This window comes from Dendrobium catenatum, unplaced genomic scaffold (genome assembly GCF_001605985.2).
Source record: "Dendrobium catenatum unplaced genomic scaffold, ASM160598v2 fragScaff_scaffold_1260, whole genome shotgun sequence".
In the NCBI taxonomy this organism is placed as follows: Eukaryota; Viridiplantae; Streptophyta; class Magnoliopsida; order Asparagales; family Orchidaceae; genus Dendrobium; species Dendrobium catenatum.
Genome location: NW_021319722.1, coordinates 267,944 through 295,855, shown reverse-complemented (window position 1 = coordinate 295,855; position 27,912 = coordinate 267,944). Strand labels below are relative to the sequence as shown.

The 27,912-nt window shown below is 33.5% G+C and overlaps 1 protein-coding gene across 1 annotated transcript; it reads left to right on the top strand.

The window, feature by feature from the left end:
• The first annotated feature begins 666 nt into the window (after positions 1-666).
• LOC110115712 (probable histidine kinase 6) lies at positions 667-21,638 on the top strand. Its single transcript, XM_020849030.2, has 11 exons — positions 667-1,844; positions 3,980-4,213; positions 4,310-4,479; positions 4,707-4,925; positions 5,004-5,190; positions 5,274-5,325; positions 5,407-5,636; positions 5,814-5,912; positions 6,249-6,967; positions 7,247-7,726; positions 20,877-21,638. The coding sequence occupies exons 1-11, from the start codon at positions 1,569-1,571 to the stop codon at positions 21,142-21,144; spliced, it is 2,934 nt and encodes a 977-aa protein (XP_020704689.1). The 5' UTR covers positions 667-1,568; the 3' UTR covers positions 21,145-21,638.
• Positions 21,639-27,912: the final 6,274 nt, after the last annotated feature.

The window sequence follows — 27,912 nt, the reverse complement described above, 5'->3', positions numbered from 1 at the left end:
AAAATGAGCACGTGAGTGATTTGCCGGTCAGTCGGTCCGTTAGTCCGTCTTTCATCTTCCGCATCTTGCATGCATAGATGCAACACATTCTTCTGTGCTTAATCAAGCCACTTAACGAGTAATCGAATCGAGCTATTATTTGGATCAAATTTGAGCTCCATAATCTAACAAGATTGAAATGCTGCTAGCTCGAAGTTGAAACTCAATAAACTCGGCTGGCCAGCTCAGCTAGCGTAACGGACAATATTGCCCCTACTTTATTTCTCAAATAACATCGAACCCCAACTTTTTGGTCCGACAGCCCAGCTGGTCGATAACCTAGCTCTCGACCTGCGGTCCGAGTCAGAGCACGCTTTCGTCTGGAAAACGGACACTGGTAGAATTTTTACAAAATCACAAGGGTAAAAATGTAAAATGGTGATTGAAAGTAGGGCCCCAGTCAACCCTGAACTCTTTCTCCAGTAGCCACAGATTTCAAAAGTCTAAAATACCCCTAACTGCCTATCTCGCCCGTTAATCTCCTTGTTCTTTTCGGAATGACTAGATTGCCCTTCAATCGGTCCAATTGCGTCATTAAAAACGCCATGAGTACGAAGGGCATAAAGTAATTTCAGTAGATCCACTTCTTCCCGCATGTGAAGGGTTCGTTTCACTCTTTGTCAGTCGTCGCTGTCGAAAAGATCTCGGGGAGCGATTTCTTTTGGGCTCATCTGCAGCGTCTCGTACCTGAGACGAAGCCCTAACCCTAAATTCTCGGTGCTGATTCAACCGTCTTTTCAGCCTGTTGTTTCTCCGGCGAAGTTGAGAGCTGATTAGGCAGCTGTTGGCTAACATTTGTGATTTGGTTCGACGAGCTGAAACCAGAAAGATATCAGCTTTTGCTAGTTTATATCTGCTTCCTGTATTGTTTGCTTTTTGTTGTTTCGATCCATTTGTGTGAGGGAGGTGGGAAAGAGTTCGTCGTGATCAGAAAATATTTGATGTGATAAAGGTGGAAGAAGGGGGACAAGAGGAGGGGGAATAACAGAATACTGGAAGGAAAAATTGTTTAATGACAGCGTATCTTAAAATATCAAGGTTTATTATTTAGTTGCTTCGGGAAGAGAAAGTTGTGAGAATATTTCCCTAGCTACATACACTGCACGAGAGGTGTGGCAGATATCATCAGTTGACGAGCACTTCCTCTGTTTCTTCCTCGACTCTCTCTTTCTCGTCCGTCTTCTTCTAATCGATTCCTCTGTTTTGGTCCATCGTGCTTCTCTACACTGACCAAGTTGTCTTTTTGGGGAAAAAAAATCTAATTTGTGGAAGGGGGAAAGGGGTTCTGCTTGTTTCATTGCTTCCATCTTTTGCTATTGGAGTTTGTGAGATTTCCCTTCTTTTGAGAAGCCTTTCGCCCACGCTCTGTAATCCTCGCTTTCCTATTTTATTCTATCTTTTTTCTCATCTCGCACACAGGCCAATGCGGCTGGGAACAACAAGAGTGGGGAAGAGAGGAAGGTGAACAACACATATATTAATAAATAACAGAAGAATTAGTGGGAATTGGCGTTGAGAGTTCTTGGGCCATGGGAACGGAGATGCCTGTGGCGAGGCAACGATGGTGGCAGACATGGACGGCATGGATTTTGTGGATGCTGCTGATGGTGTCTGTTTGGGTGGCAATTCATTGGTACAATCTAGAATCGACCATGAGGACGGCTGAGGAGGCCTTGGTCAATATGTGCGATGAGAGGGCGAGAATGCTTCAGGACCAGTTCGCTGTCAGTGTTAACCATGTCCACGCCCTAGCTGTTCTCATCTCCACCTTCCATTACCAGAAGAATCCGAGCGCCATGGATCAAGTTAGTTTCTTTTTCCTAGCATCTTATGGTTTCTTATTACCAAAATTAAGTCTTTATGGCTATTTCATCTTTTCGGGGATTATTTTGGGTTTTCTTGGCAATTTATTTAAAGGTTTGCAGGGGTGGTCCTACAGTTCCCTGCATAAATCATGGCAGCTGTGAAGAAGACCTTTAAATGAAAGCTCCAGTGCCAATTTGATGTTAAGATCTTCTTTTTCTCTTAGGTTTAATACGCTTGAAATGAAGCTTTGCAGTCATTAAGATGCTTATGCGGAGGTGTCATGTTTCTAGTATCTTTACCTTCCTGTATGCGTTACTTCGTCCGCTTATTATTTCCATGGAGATGTAGGAATTCTTTCGTCAACTTGCCTTCTCATTGTTTTCTTTTGCTGCTCAGTCAGATGCGGCTTACGTTTTTTTTTTTAAACATAAATTTTGTTGATTTTTCTTTTATTTATCTGCCAACTTTGGTTAATGACGATATCGTGGTGGTATTCTAATTTACAGGGATTTATATAGTAAGAACTTTAAGGACTGTTTGGTAGCAGGTTTTGAGCAGGATTTAAGCTATATTTAACTTAATGGTTGCTGAACAGTAAAAATGGCCCCTTTTTAAGCTTAAATCCCGGATTTACCAAAACCCATTTTTTATTGGATTTAACTTAAATTTGCAGGGTGCCCTCCCAGCTAAATCTCACCATAAACTATCATTCTCCTTCACATGTTGTTGGCCTGTAGATGTCTGCCCCAAAAGAGCTCTTATTATGCAGTTCCCTTCTCCTTCACACGCTGTTGTTCCTATCCATGCAATTAATTAAATATTAGTTAATCAAAAATAGTAATATTAATTTATGATTTAAAAATGATTTAATTTGTATTTTAAACATGTCAACCTTAATAAATAGCATTAATCTATTAAATATATGTTAATTTTTGGTACTTTTTATTTAATCTGACTAACAAAAGATATCATTATTTAATTAGCTTAATAAATTACTAATTAGTAATTAATTAGAATGTTATCTTGTGCTAATTAGGATTTTATTAATCTGATTATGATTTGTATAAAATATTAATTAAAATTTTTTACGCTTAATCAAACAACATAGATATAGATAAATAAATAATTCAGCCTTAATAGTTAATATTAATTAAAAATATAATTAACTTAATCAAATTTTTATTTGTGATTTAGTTTGACTAAATAGAAGTCAGTGTTTGATTAGCTTAGTAAATTATTTATTTATGATTAATTAGGATGATATTTTATGCTAATTATGATTTTATTTGTCAAACAAATGTCGATTAAGGCCATAAAAATTAACTTGAATGATTATGATGTTTGCATAAACATGTCTATATAAAGTTAAGATAATAGTAATGAGTAAAGAGTTTAATAAAAAAGAATATCCTCCATAATGTGGATTATTGTGATAATAAATATTACAAATTCTTAATTGATTAACTTTATTGATGTTTAACCAAACGAATTAGATATAGATGCATTAATTTAAAAATAATTTGGCCTTAATAATTAATATTAATTAATAAAAATATATAGCTTAATCAAATTTTTATTATTTGTTGTATAGTTTGACTAAGTAGAAGTTAGTGTTTAATTAGCTTAGTTAATTACTAATTAATGATTAATTAGGATGATATTTTCTACTAGTTATGATTTTATTTGTCAAATTAATGTTGATTTAGGCCATAAAAACTGCATCTTTACTTGAATGATAATGATGTTATATAAACATGTCTATATAAAGTTAAGATAATGGAGTAATAAGGAAAGTGTAATGAAAAAGAATATTTTCCATAATGTTATATATATTGTAATAATAAATAATACATATTCTTAATTGATATTTATTATTTGTGATAATATTAATATGATAACATAATAATTCTAATAACTCTAACTCACTTTCATATACATCCTTAAATACTAAAATAAATGCCAAAGGCTTTATTGGGTTTTAATTGGATTCAACAACTCTCATACTAAATTGTTTTTGTTTACAATTCTCACAAGATTTATTAAATCTAGATTTACAGGATTTACTAAATCCTACTTTCAGCAAACCCACCCATTAGATTAGTTCTGATTATTTTACTCTATGTGAATGCTTCAGGATACATTTGCATTTTACACTGGAATGACTGCATTTGAGCGGCCACTTCTGAGTGGTGTGGCATATGCACAGCGAGTCCTTCATTCTGATAGAGGAAATTTTGAGAGTCAACAAGGTTGGACCATCAAGACCATGAAACGGGAACCTTCACCTGAGCAAGATGAATATGCACCTGTTATTTTTTCCCAGGAAACTGTTTCATATCTTGAGGTCCTGGACATGATGTCTGGAGAGGTATGTCCTAAGAGTTGCTTTCTATTCTACTCTTCGACTTAATTATTTAGTTTTTGTTATGTTTTTTGTCTCTAATTGTCGCTTTTTTCACCGCAGGAAGATCGCGAGAATATCTTGAGGGCTAGAGCTACTGGCAAAGCTGTTCTTACAAACCCTTTTAGGTTACTGGAGTCGAATCATCTTGGTGTAGTTCTCACATTTCCCGTCTATCGAATGGGAATTCCTGCAGATGCAACCATTGAAGATCGTGTAGAAGCTACAGCTGGGTGAGATATTAAGCTTGCAAAAATTTATCCTGGAATTTTTGCCTTTGACTCTGGAGTGTGGCTAAATTTTCCTATCCAAATCAACAGCAATTGGATTGTAATGGATAGTTATCATCCTTATAGTTCATACTCAAATTCTATAAGCTATTTTGGTTCAGTTATTTGTTCTTGATGCAGAGATATTATTTTTCAGGCCTGATTTTTGTGTTTATGGTTGTGTTTTACAGATATCTTGGTGGAGCTTTTGATGTTGAGTCACTTGTGGAAAATTTGTTGAAGAAACTTGCTGGTAATCAGGATATAGTAGTAAATGTGCATGATGTTACCAATATTTCTGATCCCTTGATTATGTATGGAGCCCAAAATTCAGAAGGTTATAAACCGTTGTCTCGTGTGAGTATGCTAGATTTTGGCGATCCATTCAGAAAGCACCAAATGGTGTGCCGGTAAGTTCGGTACATTAGTCTTTCACCAAGATTATTTATGCAGAAAATGAATTATTTTTTAAATTTGGTGATTGGCAGTTATAGCCAGAAGCCTCCCATCCCATGGTCAGCAATCACCTCCCCTTCTGGTATGGTTGTGATCTTAATGTTAGTAGCCTATATATTGTATGCTGCTCAGAAGCGCTATGTTATGGTTATGGAGGATTGTCGAAAGATGGAAGAGCTTAAAGTTCAAGCTGAAGCCGCTGATGTAGCAAAGTCTCAGGTTTGAAATTTTATCTTTATGTGAGGTCATCATACCAATTTTATCTGGATCTTATGGTGTTCTGCCTTCTTTCTTGTTTGCAGTTTCTTGCAACTGTTTCTCATGAGATCAGAACACCCATGAATGGTGTCCTTGGTATGCTTCACTATTGTTAATATATCATATATTCTACTAAGGCATGCAAACCTTTTCTTAAAGAAGTGTTTTATGTTCCAGGTATGTTGGATATGCTTTTAGATACGGATTTGAATTTAACTCAAAAAGATTATGCCCAAACTGCTCAAGTGTGTGGGAAAGCATTAATAGCATTGATCAATGAGGTTCTTGATCGGGCGAAAATTGAAGCTGGCAAGTTAGAGATTGAATCCGTACCATTTGACCTACGCTCCATTCTTGACGATGTCCTCTCTTTGTTTTCTGCAAAATCGAGGGAGAAGGGAATTGAGGTTAGTAATCTACTTTACCATGGTCAACTAGAAAAACTATCTGGTAATTTCTGTTTATATATGCTTGTTGTTATATGTCCTTTTGTCCAACCTGTTTTTTATCTAGTTACTGCTTTATGCTCTATCTTTGCTGCATTTTCTTTACTCACACAATAATGCGGCGTTTTTAATATATAGCTTGCTGCATTTGTCTCGGATAATGTTCCTCAAGTCCTAACTGGTGATCCAGGGAGATTTCGGCAAATAATTACAAATCTTGTTGGAAATTCAGTAAAGGTAAGAAAACCTTTTTTGTTCATGGCTTTTTTACTTTCCTACCTCTGATCTAGAATTTGCAAGTTCATTGGGTTTTGACTTTTGGAGCTTGACTTGTTATTGGAAATTCAATTAAGCAAAAACTTAGCATTCATGCAAAGTTTGCATGGTTCATTTAGACTTCGTTTGGGACGGCTTTCTTACCGCTTCTTAAAGCATCTTTCTAATTTTTTGTACTAGAAAGCTGCTTTAAGCAGCAGTAAGAAAGCTGTCCCAAACGAAACCTTAGTTTCAAGTGCAAAGTTGTCAAATTGTTCCTTTATTTACTAATATGGCATTATTCGTTATCTGCAACAGTTTACAGATCGTGGTCACATATTCATCCAAGTTCATTTGGCTGAGCATCCTAATATGCCAATTGAGGGCATGGTGTGCCCCAGCACAAATGGAAAGGTAGATGAACTTGAGGTAATGTCCGGTGGCACAGCATTCAATACTTTAAGTGGATATAAAGCAGCTGATAATAGGAACAGCTGGGAGAATTTCAAGCTATTACTTTCAAATGAAGCATCTCTTGCTGCAGTCTCTCTGAATGGACGGCCATGCGAAAAGAATCCTGAAAGTGTTACTTTGATTGTAAGTGTAGAGGATACTGGGATAGGAATCCCATTACATGCCCAAGAACGTGTTTTCACTCCTTTCATGCAGGCCGACAGCTCAACATCCAGAAATTATGGTGGAACTGGTATTGGCTTAAGCATAAGTAAATGCCTAGTTGAACTAATGGGTGGACGAATCAATTTCATAAGCAAACCCAATGTTGGAAGTACATTTACCTTTTCTGCTGTCCTCCAACGATGTACTGTAAATGCAGGAGGTGATCCAAAGAGATCTCTATCAGAGGATTTACCTACCTGTTTCAAAGGAATCAAAGCACTTTTAGTTGATGAAAGGTCTGTCAGAAGTGCTGTGACAAAGTATCATCTCCATAGACTTGGCATTAGTGTTGAAATTGCAAAAAATACCAAGATGGCTCTTAGTACTTTAAATCGACAAAATGGTTGCTCGAGGAACGGGTAAGTTGTTTGTGTGAAAAGTGCTTTCAAATGTTTACTTGTTTTTACTATGCAATAAGCTTTGTGCGACTTCTAATACGACTTCTCTGGTATTTTATCTAGTTCTTAGCTGAGTAATGCAATATTCTCTTCTGCATATGATTATATTTTCAATGGTTTGCAATTTTTGTAGTACATCAAATACGGAAGATTTTTAATTTTTTCTTGTCCAGCTTACTTGAATTTCTTGTTTCCTTTTTGATCATGTACTCGTATTAACATAACATTATGCTCATATAGGAAATTGCCGAAGGTTTTGTTTATTGAAAAAGATTCTTGGAACAATAGTGATGTTTGCTTGCTTAACCATTTTCTTGAGCGGAAGCAAGCAGACCATATACATGAAGTGCCTAAGGTGATTCTTTTGGGAATCTCTGAATGTGATAAAGCAAAGGGTGAATCTCTTGTGGATATTGTCTTTGTAAAGCCTCTAAGAGCTAGCACAGTGGCAGTATGCCTTCAGCAAGTACTTGGAATGGATAACCAGCCGAGAAAAGAATTACCTAAGGGTGCTGTTTTCCTTCGCAGCCTCCTAACGGGGAAGAATATATTAGTGGTTGATGATAATAAGGTAAATCTTAGAGTGGCTGCCGCCGCTCTAAAAAAATACGGAGCTAAAGTTGAGTGCGCTGAAAGCGGTAAAGAAGCTCTTTCACTACTTCCATTGTCTCACGAATTCGATGCCTGTTTCATGGATGTCCAGATGCCAGAGATGGATGGGTATGAATACCTTTATTGCCCTGTTTGAAAACTTATACTTACTTGCTAATAATAAGTTTCTTTATTAGATTCTTATTCATTTTATGTAATGTGTATTAATTTGCTCTTCATATGTTATAGCAAAGAATGAACATATTTGTGTACAAATACAGTTATTAGAAACAACATTACTTATATTTATAGGTCATTAGATTAAATGGCGTTGTCTATAGTACAATCCATAAACCCTGATGTAGTGTTAAAGAGTACTAATAGAGATTGATTTTTAAGTAATGCAGATAATGAGATTCCATGTTATATTAAAATGCTTAGGTATTTGATTTACTATTTCAACTGACAAATGCAATCAAGTTTTTAGATAAAATAGTTACAAAATTTGGAATCCAAAGATTTTTTTTTTTCAAGAACTTTTCTTCTGGTAACATGAAGAGATAAATTTTCATTTGCAATTCTTATTTGTCTTTAAGCTTTCTCTGGTTGTGATTCTCAGAAAGGAATCGTGATTAAAACAATTCTTATTTGTCATTATAGGGAGTTGCGGCTAGTTGCTCAGGCTGAACTTTCCATGTGGTTGATTGTAGATTGTTGTGTAGATGAATTCTAATTTTATGAGAAGGATATCCGTTATACTGTCCTAAATCCACATTTTAGTCATAGGGATAGCTCAAAGAATTTTAGGTGAATAAATTATCTTTTTCTCAAAAAATAAATGGAATGATGATAGGAATTATGAGAAGTGTAGAAATTTGTACCTTTTCAGCAGGTACATCCCCTTTTGATCAGTAGGGAAGATAAGCCACTAGTTTTGGTATTGTATTGTCAAGGCATTTGAGGTTTTGGGTTTAGTTAAATACAGTTTAGAGGAATAGTTTGATAAATTTATTTATTGCTGGCTACTTCGTTCTTGGTTTGGTAAACTTCATTTGCATCCACTTGGTTTAGTCACTTGACGATTTAGGATTACTGAATATCATTCTTCAAAAATGGTTTTGAGTTTCTTAGTGAGGATATCTATTTATGTTTTGGCCATTAAAGAGAAGCATAATACTAAGTTAAGTGTGACAGAGATGTGGATGCTCAGGTGGATGAGTGGCTTTACTCGTAGAGATAGGATACAAAATGAGCATATACATGAAAAGGTTGAAGTAGCTCCAGTAGAAGATAAGATTAGAGAGAGTCGCCTTAGATGGTTTGGTTACATAAAGCAGAAGCCTTCCGATGACCCGTTTAGGAAAGTAGAGGTATTAGATTTGACTTATGTTAAGAAAGGTAGAGGCAGACCTAAAAAGACTTAGTTAGAAAATATTAGAAATGATCTTTTTTTTATTAGATTTAAATGATAATTTGACTTTTAATAGGACACAATGAAGAAAGAGGATTTATGTAGCCGACCCCACGTAGTGGGATAAAGGCTTGATGTTATTGTTGTTGTGGAAGTTACTTGCACAAGAAAATGATAACTTAGGCTTAAGATAATATATAATTAAGGGTAAATATCATATATCCCTCATACTTGGTCTTGCATGAGGCTATTTATTGAAAACCCTTTGCTTTGGTATGTTTGGGACTTGCTTAACTTTGGTCCTTTCATTATGTCCTATGTTGCACCGATATGGATACGACGACACGGATACGAGACGATACAGATATGAGATGTCAATTCTTAAAAATATTGGATACGGGTACAGCGCGGACATGACATTATAATTTATAAATCATACGTAAAAATTAGGAAAACAATCAAAGCATAAAATTTGAAATTACATAAAAATGAAAGTAACATCATTTATAGCCTTGTAGCTTATAATATCAAAATAAAAGTAAGCATTAAATCTCTAGTGCAACAACAAAAGCATAAACATAGATTATCTATTACGTGAATTTTCAACTATTCAATAGAAGGAATGATTTGATTAGCTTCTTCAGTGGTTTGTTTTTGAACTTCTATATCATCTTCAATAAATATCATTGCTTTTAATTCAGTCCCATCAAGTGAAAGATTAGCAATGTCTAATATTCTCATATCATCAAGAGACTCAAATCCATCTCGAAAATGAGAGAACCTCGCTCGCACTCGCGAAAATAAATATGAAGGATTTTTTTTCGGATTTTTTTTTTGTTTTTTAACGTACACTCGTATCGAATACGCGTGTCCTTTTGAAATTAAATAGTATTTTAATTGGATACGGCAAAGTCGTATCCGACATGTATTGGTGCCGTATCAGAGGCGTCTCCGTGTACGGTGTATCGGATACAACACACCTTCATAAATAAGTGTATCGGTGCAACATAGGTTATGTCACACATTGGTTCAAAAGGCAGTGCACATCGGTAATATGGGACGTGATGAAAGATATAAAAACTCATTTTGTACTTGCAAAAAAAGTTTATATACAAATAATATAAATAGAATGTATTAGAGTAAGCAATTAAGGATAAACTAAATTTTATTTCATTACTATAAATTATAATGATGGTATGTAAATGAAATAGGAACAATAATAAATGAAAACAAAAATTGAAAGAAATAACTTCAAAATTTTAAGTTTCCAAAGGAGATTCTACTATTGATAAGTTTGCTCTTGTGGTGATGGTTTAACAAGCACTCTATTAAAACTTGTTATGATCATAACAAGTGTATTTGAAAATTCAAACCCAACAAATAATTATAATATATTAAAACATAAACGACAACGCACTAGGGCATGCATCATGATTAATAAAAAGGGCACGAATAACTTTATAACAGTAGGTAATCTGGATCATCAACTCATAGATGAAATATAGCTTATATTTCAAATATAGTTTGATAATGGTCATGACAAATGTGTGTATATATATAGGTATTATCATATCTCTAAGAATATGACTCATCAATCATTCATCATTTTCAATTTGTATCAATTTACATAATCTATAATCTATTTTTATCAAGATATCCCGAATAGAGAAGGCAAAACACTGATGCGGGCAAAAATCCGGGGGATGGGGGACCCGAGGACCTCCGCCCACAAAGGACCTAAGGGAGCCACTACAGGCTCGAAATGAGACGAGCAAACTCTTATATTTCAATTCTAAAACAAACTTTAGAAATTAAAAAATAAACTGACAACAACAAATTGTAATTAACCTACTTACAAACTCGAATCGAAATTAAAGACACCCTAAACTTGCTTCAATTAGAGACGAAGGATACAGGTGTTGTGTAAACTTGCAGAGAGACGAAAGAGATTAGAAGCCCTAGAAGAAGGGTGGAAAGAGCTTGCAAGATTTCCAAAGGGGATGAGAAGAAGAAGGTGGACAAAGCTTGCAAGCTTCTCCAAGAAAATCTACAGATTTCTTTTCCAAGAATAACTTATCATTCACTTCTTAAAACAATACAGAACCCCTCATATTTATAGGTATGAAAGGGGGAATACAAAAAGACACAACATTGAATTCCTAGAAGAATCTAAGCAACACAAGCCATGAAAAAACCCATTGCTTTTCACGGAAAAATAGCCCAGCCCAGGAACCGAAGAAGCAACCACGGGAACCCAAGAGGCCGCACGGAATCGAGGCGCCAAAAGCCATGGGAAGAGCCCCCAGTTCGGAAAACAAGCAGCCACCGTGAGAACGAAGGAGCCCATGCACGGAATCAGCCACTCGTGGAAGCCAAGGAGCCATGGCATGGGAAAACAAACTTCCTTGGGATTTCAAAAGCCATTTTGGAATCCCAAGAGACAACTTAAATTAAGACATAAAAAACTATAATAAAAAGATAACTATGAACTAAAACTTAGCTAATAATGAACTAAAAATCAGCTCATAAATGAGCTAAATTTCAGCTCAAATTTGTTTGAGAAAGAAAGCTCAAGGGAAGTCAAATCCAACTTATTTTAGGTTTGAGTTGACCCCCCCCTGCCTACATCAAACACTAACCTAAGGTAATATAATGTTTTCCTATAGAGTTATCAATCTATGAGCATGTTAGCCCAACTAGCCGATATTCAAAAGAGTTTTTATGGACATGCATATTTTCAACTAGTATTATATATTCAATATGACAAATGCTAAAAATTAACTATGTTCCACCTTTTACTTATTTTTCAATGAAAGAGCTAATTTATAGCTTTTATATATAGACAGAGGTAGAGATAGAGATAGAAAGAGGGAGATAACAAAAACTAATTATTATTTATTTTTTTAGCAAAACAATAATTTTTATTCTCATATATCTTTTATAGTTTATCTAATTTTGATATAATTAAAATGATAAAGTACATAATCAGTCTATAATCCTATTAGCTCGACTAGCCAAGATTCGAAAGGGTTTTTATCGACTTATGCATATTTTCAACAAGTATTATATATTTAATATAATAAAGTATTATATATATATATATGTATATGACAATTCTTATTTGATAATAATTATAATTTGCAAAAGTAATATTTACTGCATTCAATAGGAGTTATATAGTAATAAATTTAGATAAAATTATTTCTACCACATGATGAAAATTTTTCTCGCTGTATAGCCTTAATATAACGAGAAGTGTGCAAGGGCTGCTGCATTGACGCCCGAGTCCAGTGTTAAAAATAGGCAAGGGTTTCCACATCGTGGACGAATGTGGGCAAATAAGCTAGTTCATTAAACAAGAATTAGGATATGAACATGGAATATAGGTTCCCTTATGAGCATAATGAAATTAATAAATATTATGATTCATAGGAAGATAAATATTTTGTGCATTCAGGAAACCAAATAGGTTGAAGAGAATGCTAAGGAGATTGATAGTTTATGATTTAAACTTTGGCATTCTGGTAGAAGTCGTACTAGAAATGGTGTATGTGTGATTATAGATAAAGAGTTTGAATGATAATATTATAAAAATTGATAGAATTGGAGATATAATTATTTTTTTGAAGATTATTATTAATGCTAAGATTATTAATATTATAATTGCTTATGCTCCTCAAGCAGGTTTGAATGTGTTTAAAATTAAAATTTTGGAATGACTTATAAGAATTAATACAAAAGATATCTTAAAGGAAAAGTTTTTATTGGAGGAGATTTAAATGAATATGTTGGTAGAGAAGTGAATGATTTTAAAAGCATTAATGGTGGCTATAGGTTTGGAGTGACTATTAACGGTGTTAAGATTAAGTAGTTTATGATTTTGTAATTGTTAATATCTTATTTAAAAAAAAAGATGAGCATTTCATCACTTATGAGAATGAATGTAGTAATACTCAGATTTGATTTTTTTCTTATAAAAAAATAATTTGTTTAGATTGCAAAAATTGTAAAGTTATTCTGAGTAAAAGTTTATGTTATCATTTATTAATTTTGCACTTTAAGATGAAAGGGTAAAATTAAAACAATAAAATAAAAGGGTTTTTAAATACCTAACACTTAAAATTTTTATATTTACATATCTAACACTCAAATTTTACTATTTACTCTTCTACCATCTAAAAACACTTACCCTCATCAAAAATACCACTCCGTCTCTTCAAACTATCACTCCGTCTCTTATGTCGCGTGCTCTTCCCGAAAACAACACATGGACGAACTATGCAAAGTAGAAACCCGAATAATCAGGTTTGAAACTCATCTTGGTTCCTGCATTCTTCTTCATCTTCCTCTCTTCCTCTTTGTACACATCATTCTTGAGTCCTCCTGAAGCCTTGAAAGAATTTATTTTATCTACAGCATAACAGATAAAGCCCACCTATGGACCTAGTGGAGACGATCAGATAGATTGAGGGGAGCAGAGCCTTTGAATGCAAGTTTGAAACTCACCTGTACAAGATATCTTCTATGACAAAACCGTAGATCCATCCAACCTTCATTTATGAGGAAAATTTTTTCATGAGGCAATGTAAGCCAGCAACTCAATGTTCTCTTATGAAAAGCTTAGTCACACCATTTTCGTCTCTTATGAAACTTAGTCATGACCTCATGACCTTAGCGGGTGGTAGAAAAAGCATGCAAACAGATGATTTTGCGGGAAGAGCACGGAGTTTGCGTTTCGTGGGACGGCGCGTAGACTTCTCTGCCGGCCGTCTGATAAAATGCCTTGAATGGAGTACTTCTATCATTTTCTATAATATGTTTGTGAATTATATCTGAGACAATTTCAACAGAACATAACTTATATTTGAGACAATTTATATCATTTTCCTGTTAAGCCTGCGGAATTAAGCCTTTAGATTTGGCTTTGGCAAAGGAAATCATCGGATACGGAGAGCTTTGAATCATGCTCTTCTTCTCCCTTTCGTGAACAACTCGATGAGCCGACTCGAAAGCCGACCGAGGGAGGAAGACACGGTGAAGGCAAAGCATGTGTTTCAGAAAGATAGGGTCCAGAGCGGTATTTGACGGTAGGTTACGGAGTGCTATATTTGATGGGTGTAGGGATTTTTAGGTGGTAGAAAAGTAAATAGTAATGTTTGAGTGTTGGATAAGTAAATATAGTAGTTTTAAGTGTTAGATATGTAAAAACTCCTAAAATAAAATTTTGTTCGAGGATTAGATGAGGGCATTTAAAAAACAATAATAAAAATATTTTTTAAAGTAATATTCAAGATCATAAGATTTTGTCTGTGCATGAGGAAGCTAATGTTATGTTGGAAAAAGTAGCTAGTGATATTAAAAATATTATAAATGATGTAAAAAAAATATTCTAAAGGATGTGCTTGGTTTATCAATGTGAAAAATTTCCTAATAGTAAAAATAGTTGGCGGTGGAATCAAAATTTGCAAGAAAAAATAAAAATAAGAAGTTTTATTATAAAAATTAATTTAAATGTAAAAATTTTGAAAATTGAAAAATATATAAAGAGATCTGTAAGGACTCTAAAAAAGTAATGTGTTATAAAAATTTTAGCTTTAAATGATTTATATAATAAATTAGATACTAAGGAGAGCGAATGATATATGTATAAGATAGCCAAATAAAGGGATAGGTGTTGTAAGGATTTATTTAAGTGAAGTTCATTAAAGATGAAGATTAAAAATTACTTTTATTAGAAGAGGATATTTAATAAAGGTGAATTAGATATTTTGTTAAGCTTTTCAATGAGGATTTTGAAAATACGATTGACTTTAGTGGCCTTAGCACTAAAGTTTTGAAAATTGGACTAAATCGGCAGGTTCAACCTGTTTTATTGTGAATCGGCCAAGTTATCGGTTCGGTCAATTTCAAAAATTGGATCCGCATCAAGCTGACTCAAATCGATTGAACCGTCGGTTGAACAAGAAAATCGATAAAATCAATCCGGTTTTGTATAATTGGTCATTTTTTTAAAAATATTTAATTTTAATTAATTTTCTTTTAAATAATATATTTTTATTTTATTTAAACCTTTTGAAAATTTTAAAACATTTTTATTTAATAGGGTGATGAACTCAACCATGGTATATACATGTCATCTTACATAACATGTCTTATTGTTGGTTATGTACTTTTATATTATGTAAAGACAATTATCTTAAACTCCTCCAGTTGAACAATTGAACTTTGAACCTTTTATTCTTCTTGTTCTATTTCCGATCCGATTTTCACAACCTTGCTTAGCTCACTAAATGAAAATCAAGATTTCATTTTTATCGGCATATTAGTAATACATAAGTTAGAGAGGCTTTAAAGAAAATAAAGTATGGAAAAGCTATTAAACTTGATGGTATTCTAATAAAGGTGTCAAAATGCTTAGGAGATAAAGGAATTTCTTTACTTACTAAATTTCTTTAATATTATTTTGAAGACTAAAAAAATGCTAGTTGAGTGAAGAATGAGTATGTTGATTCTTATTTTTAAGAATAAAGATGGTGCACAAAATTGTACGAATTATAAAGGAATTAAGTTAATGGGATTATAAAGGAATTAAGTTAATGTGACATACTTTAAAACTGTGGGAGAGAGTTATGGGGATAGTTACGACATGATAATAATGTTTCTCAAAATCAATTTAGATTCATGCCGGGTATGTCTACTATGGAAGTTATACATTTATTGAGAGGTTTGATGTAGAAGTATAGAGAGAATAAGGAGGGCCTATATATGATATTTATTGATTTAGAAAAAGCATATGATAAAGTTCTAATAGAGGTGCTATGGAGATTTCAAAATTAAAAATGGGTTAATAATGCTTATGTTCAAGTCATTAAGGATATGTATGTAAGAGCTGTTAATTGTATTCAAACACAAGGTGGTTTGATCAAGTATTTTCCTATTTCAGTTGGATTACATCAAGGATCAGCCTTAAGCCCATTTCATTTTGCTTTAGTTATGGATGTTCTCACTAGACATTTGCAAGAGGTTGTACCCTGTTGTATGCTTTTTACAGATGATATTCTTCTTATTGATAAGACTAGAGAGGGAGTTGAAGGTAAACTTGAATTGTGGGTGTCAACCTTAGAATCTAAAAATTTTCATTTGAGTAGATCTAAAACCGTATATATGGAGTGTAATTTTAATTGTAATAGATTTAGTGTGTGTGTGTGTGGGGAGGGGGGGTTGTAACTCTGGGCGATCAAGTCATTAAGTCTATTGTTTAGAATGATGGTAAAATAGATGATAATATTATTTGTAGAATTCAAGTTGGATGGTTGAAGTGGAGGAATGCATTGAGTTTGTTGCGTGATAGAAAAGTTCCTCTTAAACTTAAGGGAAAATTCTATAAGATGGTGGTGAGACTGGTAATGCTTTATGGCGTTGAATGCTAGCCATTAATAGAGTAGGATAATATTAAGTTAAGTGTTTTAGAGATGAGGATGCTCATGTGGATGCATGGCTTTACTCTTAGAGACGATATAAAACGATCATATACGTGAAAAGGTTGGAGTAGATCCTGTGGAAGATAAGATTAGAGAGAGTCTCCTTAGATGGTTTGGTCACATAAAACACCAGCCTTCTGATGACCCGTTTAGGAGAGTAGATGTATTAGATTTGGCTTCTGTTAAGAAAGGTAGATGTTGACCTAAAGGATTTGGTTAAAAAATATTAGAAATGACCTTCTTTATTTGATTTAAATGAGAATTCGACACTTAACCAAGATTGTGAAAATCGAACCGGACAATGAACTGGAAGGAGAGGTTCATGCGAACCATTCGAGCTAGATGACGTAATGAATAAAATTTAGATGACATAATAATCATATAATACACAATAATATCTTATGTAATTTTAAATTTAAATATATTCTATCTTTAAATTTAATTCAAATTTAACAAAAAATTTAACTTACATATAAATTTGTAAGTTTAATTTCGGATGACGTAATGAATAAAGTTTAGATGACATAATAATCATATAATAATATAATTTTTTATCAAAAAGAATAAAATTCACACAATACTATCTCTTTTACTTTATATTGCTTTTTGAGTTATGATAGAGTAATATCTCATATAAAGTGATAAAGCCTTGTGAAATGCTTAGTTTGAATTTTTAATTTAAAATTAAGTATTTTAAATTTAGAATTAAATAACAAATATTTTATTCATAATATTTTAAAATAATTTATTTAATTATTCAAATAATTCAAAATTTGAAACGGCCAGTTTAAGAGAACTGTGATCAGTTCAGCGGTTTGCCAGTTGAACCGGTAATTCTTGCCAGTTTGATGCAGAAATGATTTTTAGGATGAATTAGACTGGCCTTAAGACCGGTTCACATGTGAACCGGTCAGACTAGCCGATCCGGTTCAGTTTTTAAAAACCTACTCTTAATATAACACAATGATAAAAAAGTATTACTTTAACCGACCCCACGTAGTGGGATAAAGGTTTAATGTTGTTGTTGATGAATTCATTATGAACAATCAGTAAGATATAATAATACATGTAAAACCTTAATTTAGGTGTACGCCTCATGCTAGTGAGGTGAGCTGCTCCTCAAGGCGGGCATGAGCTAAGATGAGGCGAAAGCTTCATTAAAAAAAGCTCGAGGCTTATACCTCGAGGCATTTTTCTCTTGAATTGCACTGAGGCGGGCCTCAAGGCGAGCCTCATTTTGCGCAATTTTAAACAATGAAGTGACTAAATATATGAATCCCTAACTATGATGCATCCATTATCTAACTGCCTCATTGTAATTATGGTGAAAAGCACATCGAGGCTTACATCTCAAGCTTTCGTTATGAGGCATGAGCCTAAGTTAGGCTGAAGCGTGCTTCACCTTGTTTGCATGAGACGTGAGTACGCCTCACTCTATTTATATATATTTTTAATTAAAACTTACCTAAATTTTAAATTAAAGCCTCAAACAAATCACCCATTTATGCACCCTAAAGCCGCAATAGACCTCTAGCCTGCTTCCTCCGCTGCAGCCACAACTGTCATAGCCAACGCTGAAGATCACTTGGAAACTAGACACCACCATCACCACCTCTAAAAATTTTGGACTAATGCACTCATCTTTATGTTGATGGAAACCATTTATGAAAGAAGAAACACTACAGGAAAAATGCCCATTACACCGCCGGTTAATTACCGGCGATTACCGACGGCCACCGGCGGTGTTACGGTGGACATCCGGCGGTTTACATCGTCGGTAATACCGACGGCTCCAACCGCCGGCTATCGATGGTAAAAGAACCGGCGGTCTACCGGCGCTTGCCGGCAGTTTAAGAAACAAACGACGCCCACCTAAACCGCCGGACGACCGTCGGTAATATGACCGCCGGTCAGCCGTCGGTCAAATAATCGGCGGCGTAACGGCCGGAAAACCGCCGGTTCCAAATCCGGTTGTCACCGGCGGTATACGCCGACGGAAAATCGCCGCCAACATAAACCACTGGTAAAAAATCGCCGGTACATGTTTCCTACGCGATTTTTTCCAGCGGCTGGAAAACCGCCGTAAAGCCGCCGGTAGTCTATAAAACCGCCGGTTAATCTACCGTAACCGCTGGATTTCGGCGTTTTTCCTGTAGTGAAAATGATTGAAATAAATGAATGTAGGTTTATCGTGAAAATAAGGTAGTTTGTGATGAGTTGAAGATGAACCTAGTTGAAAATATATGAAAAAATGAGAATTTGAAGCAAGATGGAGATTCTTCTTTGTCTTAATAGCTTTTACAAAAGAACGAGTAAATGTAGAATGATAATCCCCATTAAACAAATTCCTAATAGGAGTGACCAAAGAGGATGCATCAAAATGTAGGATCATGAGAGGAGCAAATGACAAATGAGGGATAAAATCCCGACCAACAACATGATTTTAAGTCAGTCAAAGTGGAAAAGCACAACATCAGATATGATGCGAGGTGCAAAAGTTAATGAACTACAAAGGAAAATACCTTATTGAAATAATGAGGTTGTTGCACTATCGATATGATTTGGAATGCCAACAGAGTAGGCCATGAGCGCTAAGGCGAAAGACATTGATGCTAGGAAGTGATAGCCTAAGGAAAAGGAATGCAAACAAGGATGAGAAACTAGCACGATTGAAAGCCACAAATGAGGAGCAAGTGCTAGTGAGTGAGGGCCATGGAGTGCGTGAAACCCAGGCATGACGACTTGATACGAGAAGATTTCTTAGTTAACATGTAATTTATGTAAAATAGGTTTAACATACCATAAGAATGACCATAGAATGATTTTTAAATCGATCCGAATAGTTAGGCTAAAGCTAATGATGGTGATGGTTTTACTATTTAATATAATATAGATAAAAATTATTTTAGAAGAACCATACCATTTAACTACATTAAAACATAGTTTAGCGATACTAGATGCATTAAAAAATTATGATATAATATGAAATAATGCAGTTTTTGAAAATTATTTATTACTACAAAATAAAATAATATTTTTTTTCATTATTTGCAGAAAACTCCTCTGGTTTATATGGAATTTCTAAAGGTGTATATAGACTTGCCTTATGTTTATTTCTTTTAGTAGATTGACAAGTAATGCATTGTAAAACAATATGACAACATTCTTTTTTATATTTGGCCAAAAATATTTATGCTTATGCATAGTAAGTAGTAATCTTTTCCCTACCAACATGTCCAACACCATCCCTAGCATGTAGTTCTAAAATTAGAACTTTTTGCAACAATGTTAAGGGAACATTTTTCTGAAGGAAATATGAATTTTAAGGTAGGATCATTTAAAAATTTTCAACGAATTGGGACCAATGCTTAAAAATTGAAAATTATAAAAACATTTTTATTAATCCAACTTTCAATATGTTTGATTTAATCTTATTTCATGAGATTGTTGTTAATTTCATTGATTAATCTCTTTTTTACCTCCTTGTGAATCCATATCTAATCCTCAATCAAACAATTCTTTATAGCTTGTTCTTATGGTTATTTTGTATGATGAGATTGTGTCAAGCAATGATTGTGCATTCCAAAGATATCTTTTTCATTGGCGAAACTTATCTATTTACTACAATAACTAATATGTTTCTTTGTACACAAAATTTATGTTCCAATCTACTCGATTAGTATCCAATGCTAAATATGGAGCCTAATTTATCCTATCTTGGGCATATTGGATGGAATCTACATGTTTATTCTCATCAAAAGTGTCCCATCAACCAATGCTGAATGATTTTATTTATTTTCATTAGTTGGCGTATTTTATTTTATCTTGTAATTTCTAGTTTGAAACATGACTATGCAAATGGCCTAAAGAGAAGGTGCATTTACTATTTCCTTAGTTTAGGTTGGTTTATATGATTTTGGTATGATATTAGGTTGGTTTGATTCTTGGGTACCTTCAAATTTAGCCCTCATGTGAATTCTATTAGTTTGTTAAGGTGATATCGAAGGCTTAATTCATCAAGTTGAGTTATTCCATGTTGGGCAAGTTAAAATGAGAATCTAACGGCTCTCTCTCTCTCTCTCTCTCTCTCTCTCTCTCTCTTTCACTCAATAGCGAATATGCCTTAACCCAATTCTTCCAGTATTTTTAAGTTCTTTAAAGCAAGAGTTTTTTTTTTTTTTTAATTTATGCTGCTTCTTTGAGGAAGACCTTTTGGAAAAAGAAGAGATTTGAGCCTCTGATAATTTTGCATTTTAGGCTGGCACCCCATCAAAGCAATTTATTTTTTAGCCTTTCAATGCAAATAACATTGCAATTTATGCATTCACCTTCTTCTATTTACATTCGAAGAATGTAATAATGGTATATTATACTCTATTTCTTTCAGATTCGAGGCGACCCGGCAAATTCGATTGATGGAAAATGAAGCCAATGAGCTAGCCAAATTGCGACGAGTACAGTCCAATGACTCTGATATAGTGCCTTCTCAGTGGCACCTGCCAATTCTAGCCATGACGGCTGATGTCATTCAGGCAACTTATGAAGAGTGTATGAAATGTGGAATGGATGGTTATGTTTCCAAACCCTTTGATGAAGAGCAATTATATCAAGCTGTAGCCAAGTTTGTGGCCTCAAAACCTTTGCAAGGCTCTTGATTAACGGCTATATTTGAATAGCACTTCCAGCTTCAAGTTGCTCAGCCACTTCCATCCCAGATATCAAAATATGTCAATCTGGAGAAGAAGAAAAGAATCCTTATTTTCCTGCACGGCAAATTGGTCAAGAGTTTTCTCCAGTTTCTACAAGGAGAGCAGGAAGATTGGCTGGAACCAGTGTAAATTTAACGCTAGTTTGAGCAGGTGGTGCACTGTACATGTTGTGTTAGTTTATTCTTATTCTTCTTCTTCTTCCTGTTGTGCTGGTCTGGTGTATATTGTAAATTTTACTCTATTGGTAAACGTTATCCATTCTTGGGAAAGTAGATTAGTAAAATGTTGCAGGTTTTTGTGGAGCCATCAACTAGTTCTCTTAATATGAGTTTTCTTGTTTAATTACCTCCAGATTTCTTCTTCCAGTCCTTGTAAATCCTTACAATATGTTCATTTCTTAGGGTAATATACATTATAATTTGCAGAGATTACTGAGGATAGTATATTGTTGTTCTATATGTTGGAGATGATTATATTATATAGATTTTTTTTTTCTCGCTGTTAAATTTTTTTTTTCAAAAATTATAAGAAAGTCATTTCAAACGAAGCTCTATAGTTATTCGGATAGTTTTTGTATTGCTTTTAAAATGATTTTTTAGTATAATTAAAATTTTTTTGTTAGAAACAAGTAAAAAAATTATCTCAATCTATCATTTGGTAGAATGTCATCCTTCTCCCTTAATGCAATTGCTTGTTTAAGTTCTTTTAAGGGCCTTAGAATTTGATCAAGAGGAAAACTAGATAACTCTTTAAAGAGGCAATATTTTGATTATCTTCTTAAGTGTAAATATCATAATTAAATTCACTAGATGATTAAATTCACTAGGTAATGTATGAAATAATTCTATTTGATAAATTAACTTATCTAGTTGAGCATCCTTAATCTCATTAGTAGATTCACAAGTAATGATTAGCTCTTCTCAAATTTTCTTTATAGTATTAAGCATTAAATTTATCAAGAAATTATTAAGTTATAAAGAATAATGCAAGGTGTTTCCTATTTTAGTATTTTGTTCATATAACTCAAGTTTAAATTTTATTCAATCCTCAAAAGAAATTTTCTATCTTAATGCTACTAGCTTAAATAATTGATGTGAAAGTATGTGTCACATATGAGAATATAAACTTCACAAAAATTTTGATATTTCCGTTCTTCCATTAATCAAAATATATTTGAGATTTGGGTTTCATTTGGAACACCTTTTTTATTGCTTATTAAAGCAGTTTTCTAATACAAAAATTAAAATTTTTTGCACTATTTAAGAAATAATAAAAAAACTATCCCAAATGAAGCCTTAGATATCAAATGTGAGTGGAAATGACACTCAAGAGAAGGGTGAATTATGTTTTTTTGATAAATATATTTATTTTAAAAACTTAAATGCAATGATAATAACAAAATATTTATCACAACACAAAGTTTGTGGGTAAATAATTAGAAATGTGAAATGCAATACATAAAATAATGAGAAACAACACTGCAAATAGTATTATGTGGTTTGGCCTCTAACCTAGCAAATTTCCATGCTTTGGCACCACCAATTTTAGAATTTTACTACCTCAAAACTTACCACTCTAAGTCTGAATTCTCCTTCATATCTAAGAGAAATCAGATGCAAAACGTTGTTCAGAGACCAACTAGAATGCACCACGTCAATGGTACCAAGCGGTGCCGAGCAGTGGTACCGAGCACACGTGGCACATTCTGATTGGTCTCCGAACGGCGTTCGACATCCGCACATAATAATTTTTCCATATCTAGTGTGGGTGTAGAAACTATCGCTTTTTAAAATTTTTTTTCTAGTATTAAATTTTCCTAATTAAAAAAAAAATTGCACTAAAATTTATTTTAATAATGAATAAGAAAGCTATTCCAAATGAAACCTAAATTACTACAATTTGAGCATGTTTCACAAATTCTTTCTAGACTTCGAAAAAAAAATATTTGAAAATGCAAACTTTGGGCTTGAAAGTCATATATAAATCCAATTATGTAAACAATCAAAATCTTATTTACGAAAATATTTAACTGTCAGAAAAGTTGCTCAAGAGATTTGAAAAGATTATGGAGGTTTAGAAGACCTCAACTAGCCGTTGGAGAAAAGACCGCAGCAGAATAATGCAAGGTGGTTGCAAAATTTTAAGTATGCTCCATGTATTTCTCCCTTATGTACAGTGAAGGATTCACTTTTTCTTGAGCTATTTAGCCTAAAAATACTTTTTTATATATATAAGAATAATTAAAATTAAGTTTATCTAACCTGAGGCCTTTGGATTAACAGTAACAACAACAATCTTTATTTCACTATGTGGGGTCAACATCATGAATCCTTTTTCTCCATCAGTTATATTAAGAGTCAAATTCTCATTTAAGGATTCATTTAATTTGTGAATTATAAATGACATATGTTGATTTAATTTTATTTTCAAAATTTTAAAATTCATTAAGTGATCTTCGATGAAAATTTAATTATGCATGAACATACATCAAACCCTTATAATTAGTGAGGCATAAGAGACCCTTAAATGTTTTGCATTTGAATTTGAATGTAATCAGAGGTAATTAAGGGTACTACTTATATATTTAATCTATGGATTCAACCCTAAGTTACTTGATCAAATATTTTTGAACCTCATTCTCCTTAATTTCCTAAATCCAAATAGATTTTATTTGTCCAAATTAGATTTAAAAAAATTAAATAGGAATTTAAGAAATTTAGGCTATTTTTTAAATTAAATTGATACCCTAAACAAATTTTATTAAAGTGATGCTACTATGACATATGCTTTGCATGTGGCAGCCTTTGGTCACTTTTTTAACAATGGTTCCCATGATCCACGTGTGATTGATCCTAATTATCCCATCTTAGATGAAATAACCTATATCAATCCCCTGGATAACAAAGGAGATTTATAGGTTTTGATATGAATAGATCAAAGCCATCTATTCTTTTTAAATAGATTGGATGGTGATTTTGTCATCGCCTACCTTTATACAATAGAATCCATTAACATGTTTTGCCTCAAATATAGAAGTTCTGAGGGAATTTTTTGTCAAAAAGATTGAAAAGGATCAGGATAGCTAAACCTTTCAATCTAATGGTCTGATTCAACCAATTTTCACACTTTTCAAATTGTGTGAAACCATATTTCATATTAGGGAAAAATTTTGCATAACTTGATTCAACCGCTTTGATAATGAGTTATATATCCCTAAAGCTTCTCATGATTGAGAAGAACAACTTACTAAAGATAGCTTTAACTTAGGATTGCTGGATTAAAAAAAGGTGATTTCACCAAGTGGAGATCTTAGAGTTAGGACCAAAATTAAAGATGAGGATTGACTTGAGATAAAATATAAAACTTTGGTGATGGAGAAGAGATCAAGTTGTGAAACTAATTTCCATCGAAGAGAGATGTATTTATAGGTCGATGCATGAGCTCCACCTACTCATCCTAGTGGCATCTTTGTAAATTAAAGGTTGATGGCATTAAGGGAAATCCAATAGAGTGTTGCCATGTGTCCCAATACATTTTAAGGCATTTGGACAACTAGCTTTTTTGTTAAGCTGAACTGACCTTACCACCTTGCTCATATATGGAAATCAGCCACCTTAGGTGACTGCAGATGGTAAAGAATCACTCGAGAGTGTTGGAAACAACTAAACAAGGTAGGGCAATGGGTGCACCTAACTTTTGAGGTTTATTTGTGCATAGGATTAGGTTCACATAGGTTCATTCCTTAGGTTAGGGTTAAGCTAGCTTTGAAAGATAAATTAAGGTCTTAACAAGTTATATGCAAAGTTTGATAAAGTTGTGGCTTGAATTGATTGGGTTTTAAATTAAAAAAACTCATAGTAGGTTAATTGGTCCATTTGGTCAAATTAGGTTTGACCATAATCAAGGAAGCTTGGCCATCTATCAATCATAAATCCAACATATCTTAAAATAGGTTCAGACCATTTGGATTCAATGCCAAGGTCATTGGATTTGAACTAGTGAATAAGATTTAGAATTATATAAAGGGATAGTTTTGGCTAAACTTACCTTAACCAAGGATCAAACAAGTTAACCAGATGTCCTTGGCCCATGGGATGGTTGGGATCTGAAAATAACATGAAGGTTCCAAGGGTAGACCCTAATGTCATGGACCATCTAGGATAGGTGTCATAGAACTTAAGGTATATTAATCTTTTTAGATTTTTTAAGATTTTAAATTTGATTTAAGATTGACATGAAGTTGACTTAATAGAGTTCACTACCTATCTAGGGGTCATAGGAAGTGCCCTAAAGTTCTTAGGCATCATCTAAATAAATCTAGGGTTAACTACAACATGGATGGTCCAATTAAACCCAAAGACCTACCTAGGGGTTCCATTAGATTTTTATTTTTAAATGGCCTCAACCTAGGTTTAGGATACTTTTAATAAACTTGGGAAGGTCTTGGGTGGACCTATAAGGTTCCTAGGCATCACCTAAGCCAAGTTAGGGTTAACATAGCTTATGGGTCACAAGGGTAGGTCCAACATAGGGTATTTAAGACCTTAAGGTTTTGAGTTTTTTAATAGCTAGTTAATATTAAGTAAAGAAGAATCCATCTATGAGGAACCTATAAAGAAAGACCTATAGTAAGGAAAGAATCCTATGTACTAAGGCTAAGCACCTAAAATTTTTTTCTACCTTATTTAAAAAATAAGGTCAACATCATAGTGGGGTGACAATGGTTAAGATGTCATAATCTAGTGACAGTGATTCAAAGATCATAGTCAAGTGACAATGATCAGGAAATCATAATAGGGTGTTGGTGGTTAGAGGGTCATAGTCAAGAGATCGAGGTTGGAGGCTCGAAGTCAGTTAATAGTTGTCTGAGGATCTTAGTCGGGTTATAGTGGTTGAAGAGTTGTAATCATGGAATAATGGTTGAAGTGTCATAATTAGGTGGTGGTGTTCGAAGAATTGTGGTTGGATGATGGTAGTTTGAATAATATATTAGGTGATGATGATCGAAGAACTATAGTCGTGCAACAATGGTTGGAGGACAATAGTAGGATAATGGTGGTAGGATGATTGTAGTTAAACGATGGTGGTCAATGGACTGTAGTGAAGCATTAATGGTCAAAGAATTATAGTTGAACTAACATGGCTAAATGAATATAGTCAAGTATGGAGGTTGGAGAGTCATATTTGACAATTAGGGTTTACAAATTATGTTGGATGATGGTTGTTGGAGGATTGTAATCATTGGTCAAAGGGCAACTAACCAAAGTTCACGGTCAAGTGGCTCTAAATACCATAGCTGAGCAAAAGTCTAACTATAATGGTTGAACAAGGATGGTTAGAATATAATAGTCTAACAATGATGGTCTATTGGTGTAGTCCATCAGTGGGGTGGTGCTTAGATTACGATGGTCCGATGGCGTTGGTGTAATGTTTAATCTCTAATTTCAAGTCAAGGTTCAAGGTCAAGCTATATCTCAGTCCCTCGCTTCATATAGAGAGTGGGGTTTTATTTCTAGTCTTTAGAGTGGCACTCTCTCTTCACAAATATGGTTGAAATACGAAACAATCCATCTAACAACCCGCATTTGTGTCCTTGATCATAGACCCTTATTTCAACACTGTGCCTTAATCATATCAAAATTAAGAGATTTTAGGCTCATTAAATTTGTCCTATCGAGATATTCGATTTAACTATAATCATATAATATTTTGAGGTCATTTGTTAACCTAATTCAAAAGTTTCTAATTACATTTTAAATGCTTGATTTGTCCCATTTAAAGTCAAATCAAATCCCTTTTAATGTTGACAAATTCATTATACCAGGACATTCAATTTAACCATAACTTGTTAAATCAAAATTAAGATGATTCTTAATATAAATTTAAAATTTTGTCATTTACTATTATTTGAGATTTATATATGATTAAATAAAATTTTAGTATAAATGATTTTAATGTTAAAAAATAAATATAGATCAAATTTTTAAGGGAGCTAAACTTGTAAATTTAAATAAATTTTCGGAGTTAAAAATATTTTTATTTATTTTATCATTTAAAATTGAAATTTTTTTTTTATGTAGCTGAATAAAATTTTCTAAATTTCTAACATAATCAATTTATGTTCAGGCCTCAAAATATAATCGAAAGAGCTAACACTTTACATGCGCTCCGATTGTTCTTAGGGCATCTCCAACCGAAAACTTCATTTTTCACGGCAAAGTAACGCAAAACTCCAAAATCGCGCGGTGATGCTCCAATCGAACGTCATTTTAGGTGTTTTTGAGAAGGTAACGATCGCCCTCCCTTTCGCGCGTTTTTCCGGTTGAGAGCAAAAAATGGCGTGAGTGAACAGTGCACTATTCATCCGCGATCAAATGACGTAAAAAATGGCGATCCGTTGGAGCAAAACAAGAACGGCAAACAAGTGTTTGCCGTTCGGTTGGAGATGCCCTTATCACGGCATAATTGAGCTCGTCCACAGCTTTCATCATTAATTTGGCTTATTGCATCAATATGCATGTATTAAATCATTTCATAAATACCATTTTTAAATCACTTAATAAATTTATTAATAATATTAATAACAAAATAATAATAACTTTATAATAAAAAAAATTATATTTATAATCATCTCACAATATATATATTATCCTATAAAGATTTATTTGTCTCTATTTTTTTCATCTACAACAAACGATACGATCATTAACTAAT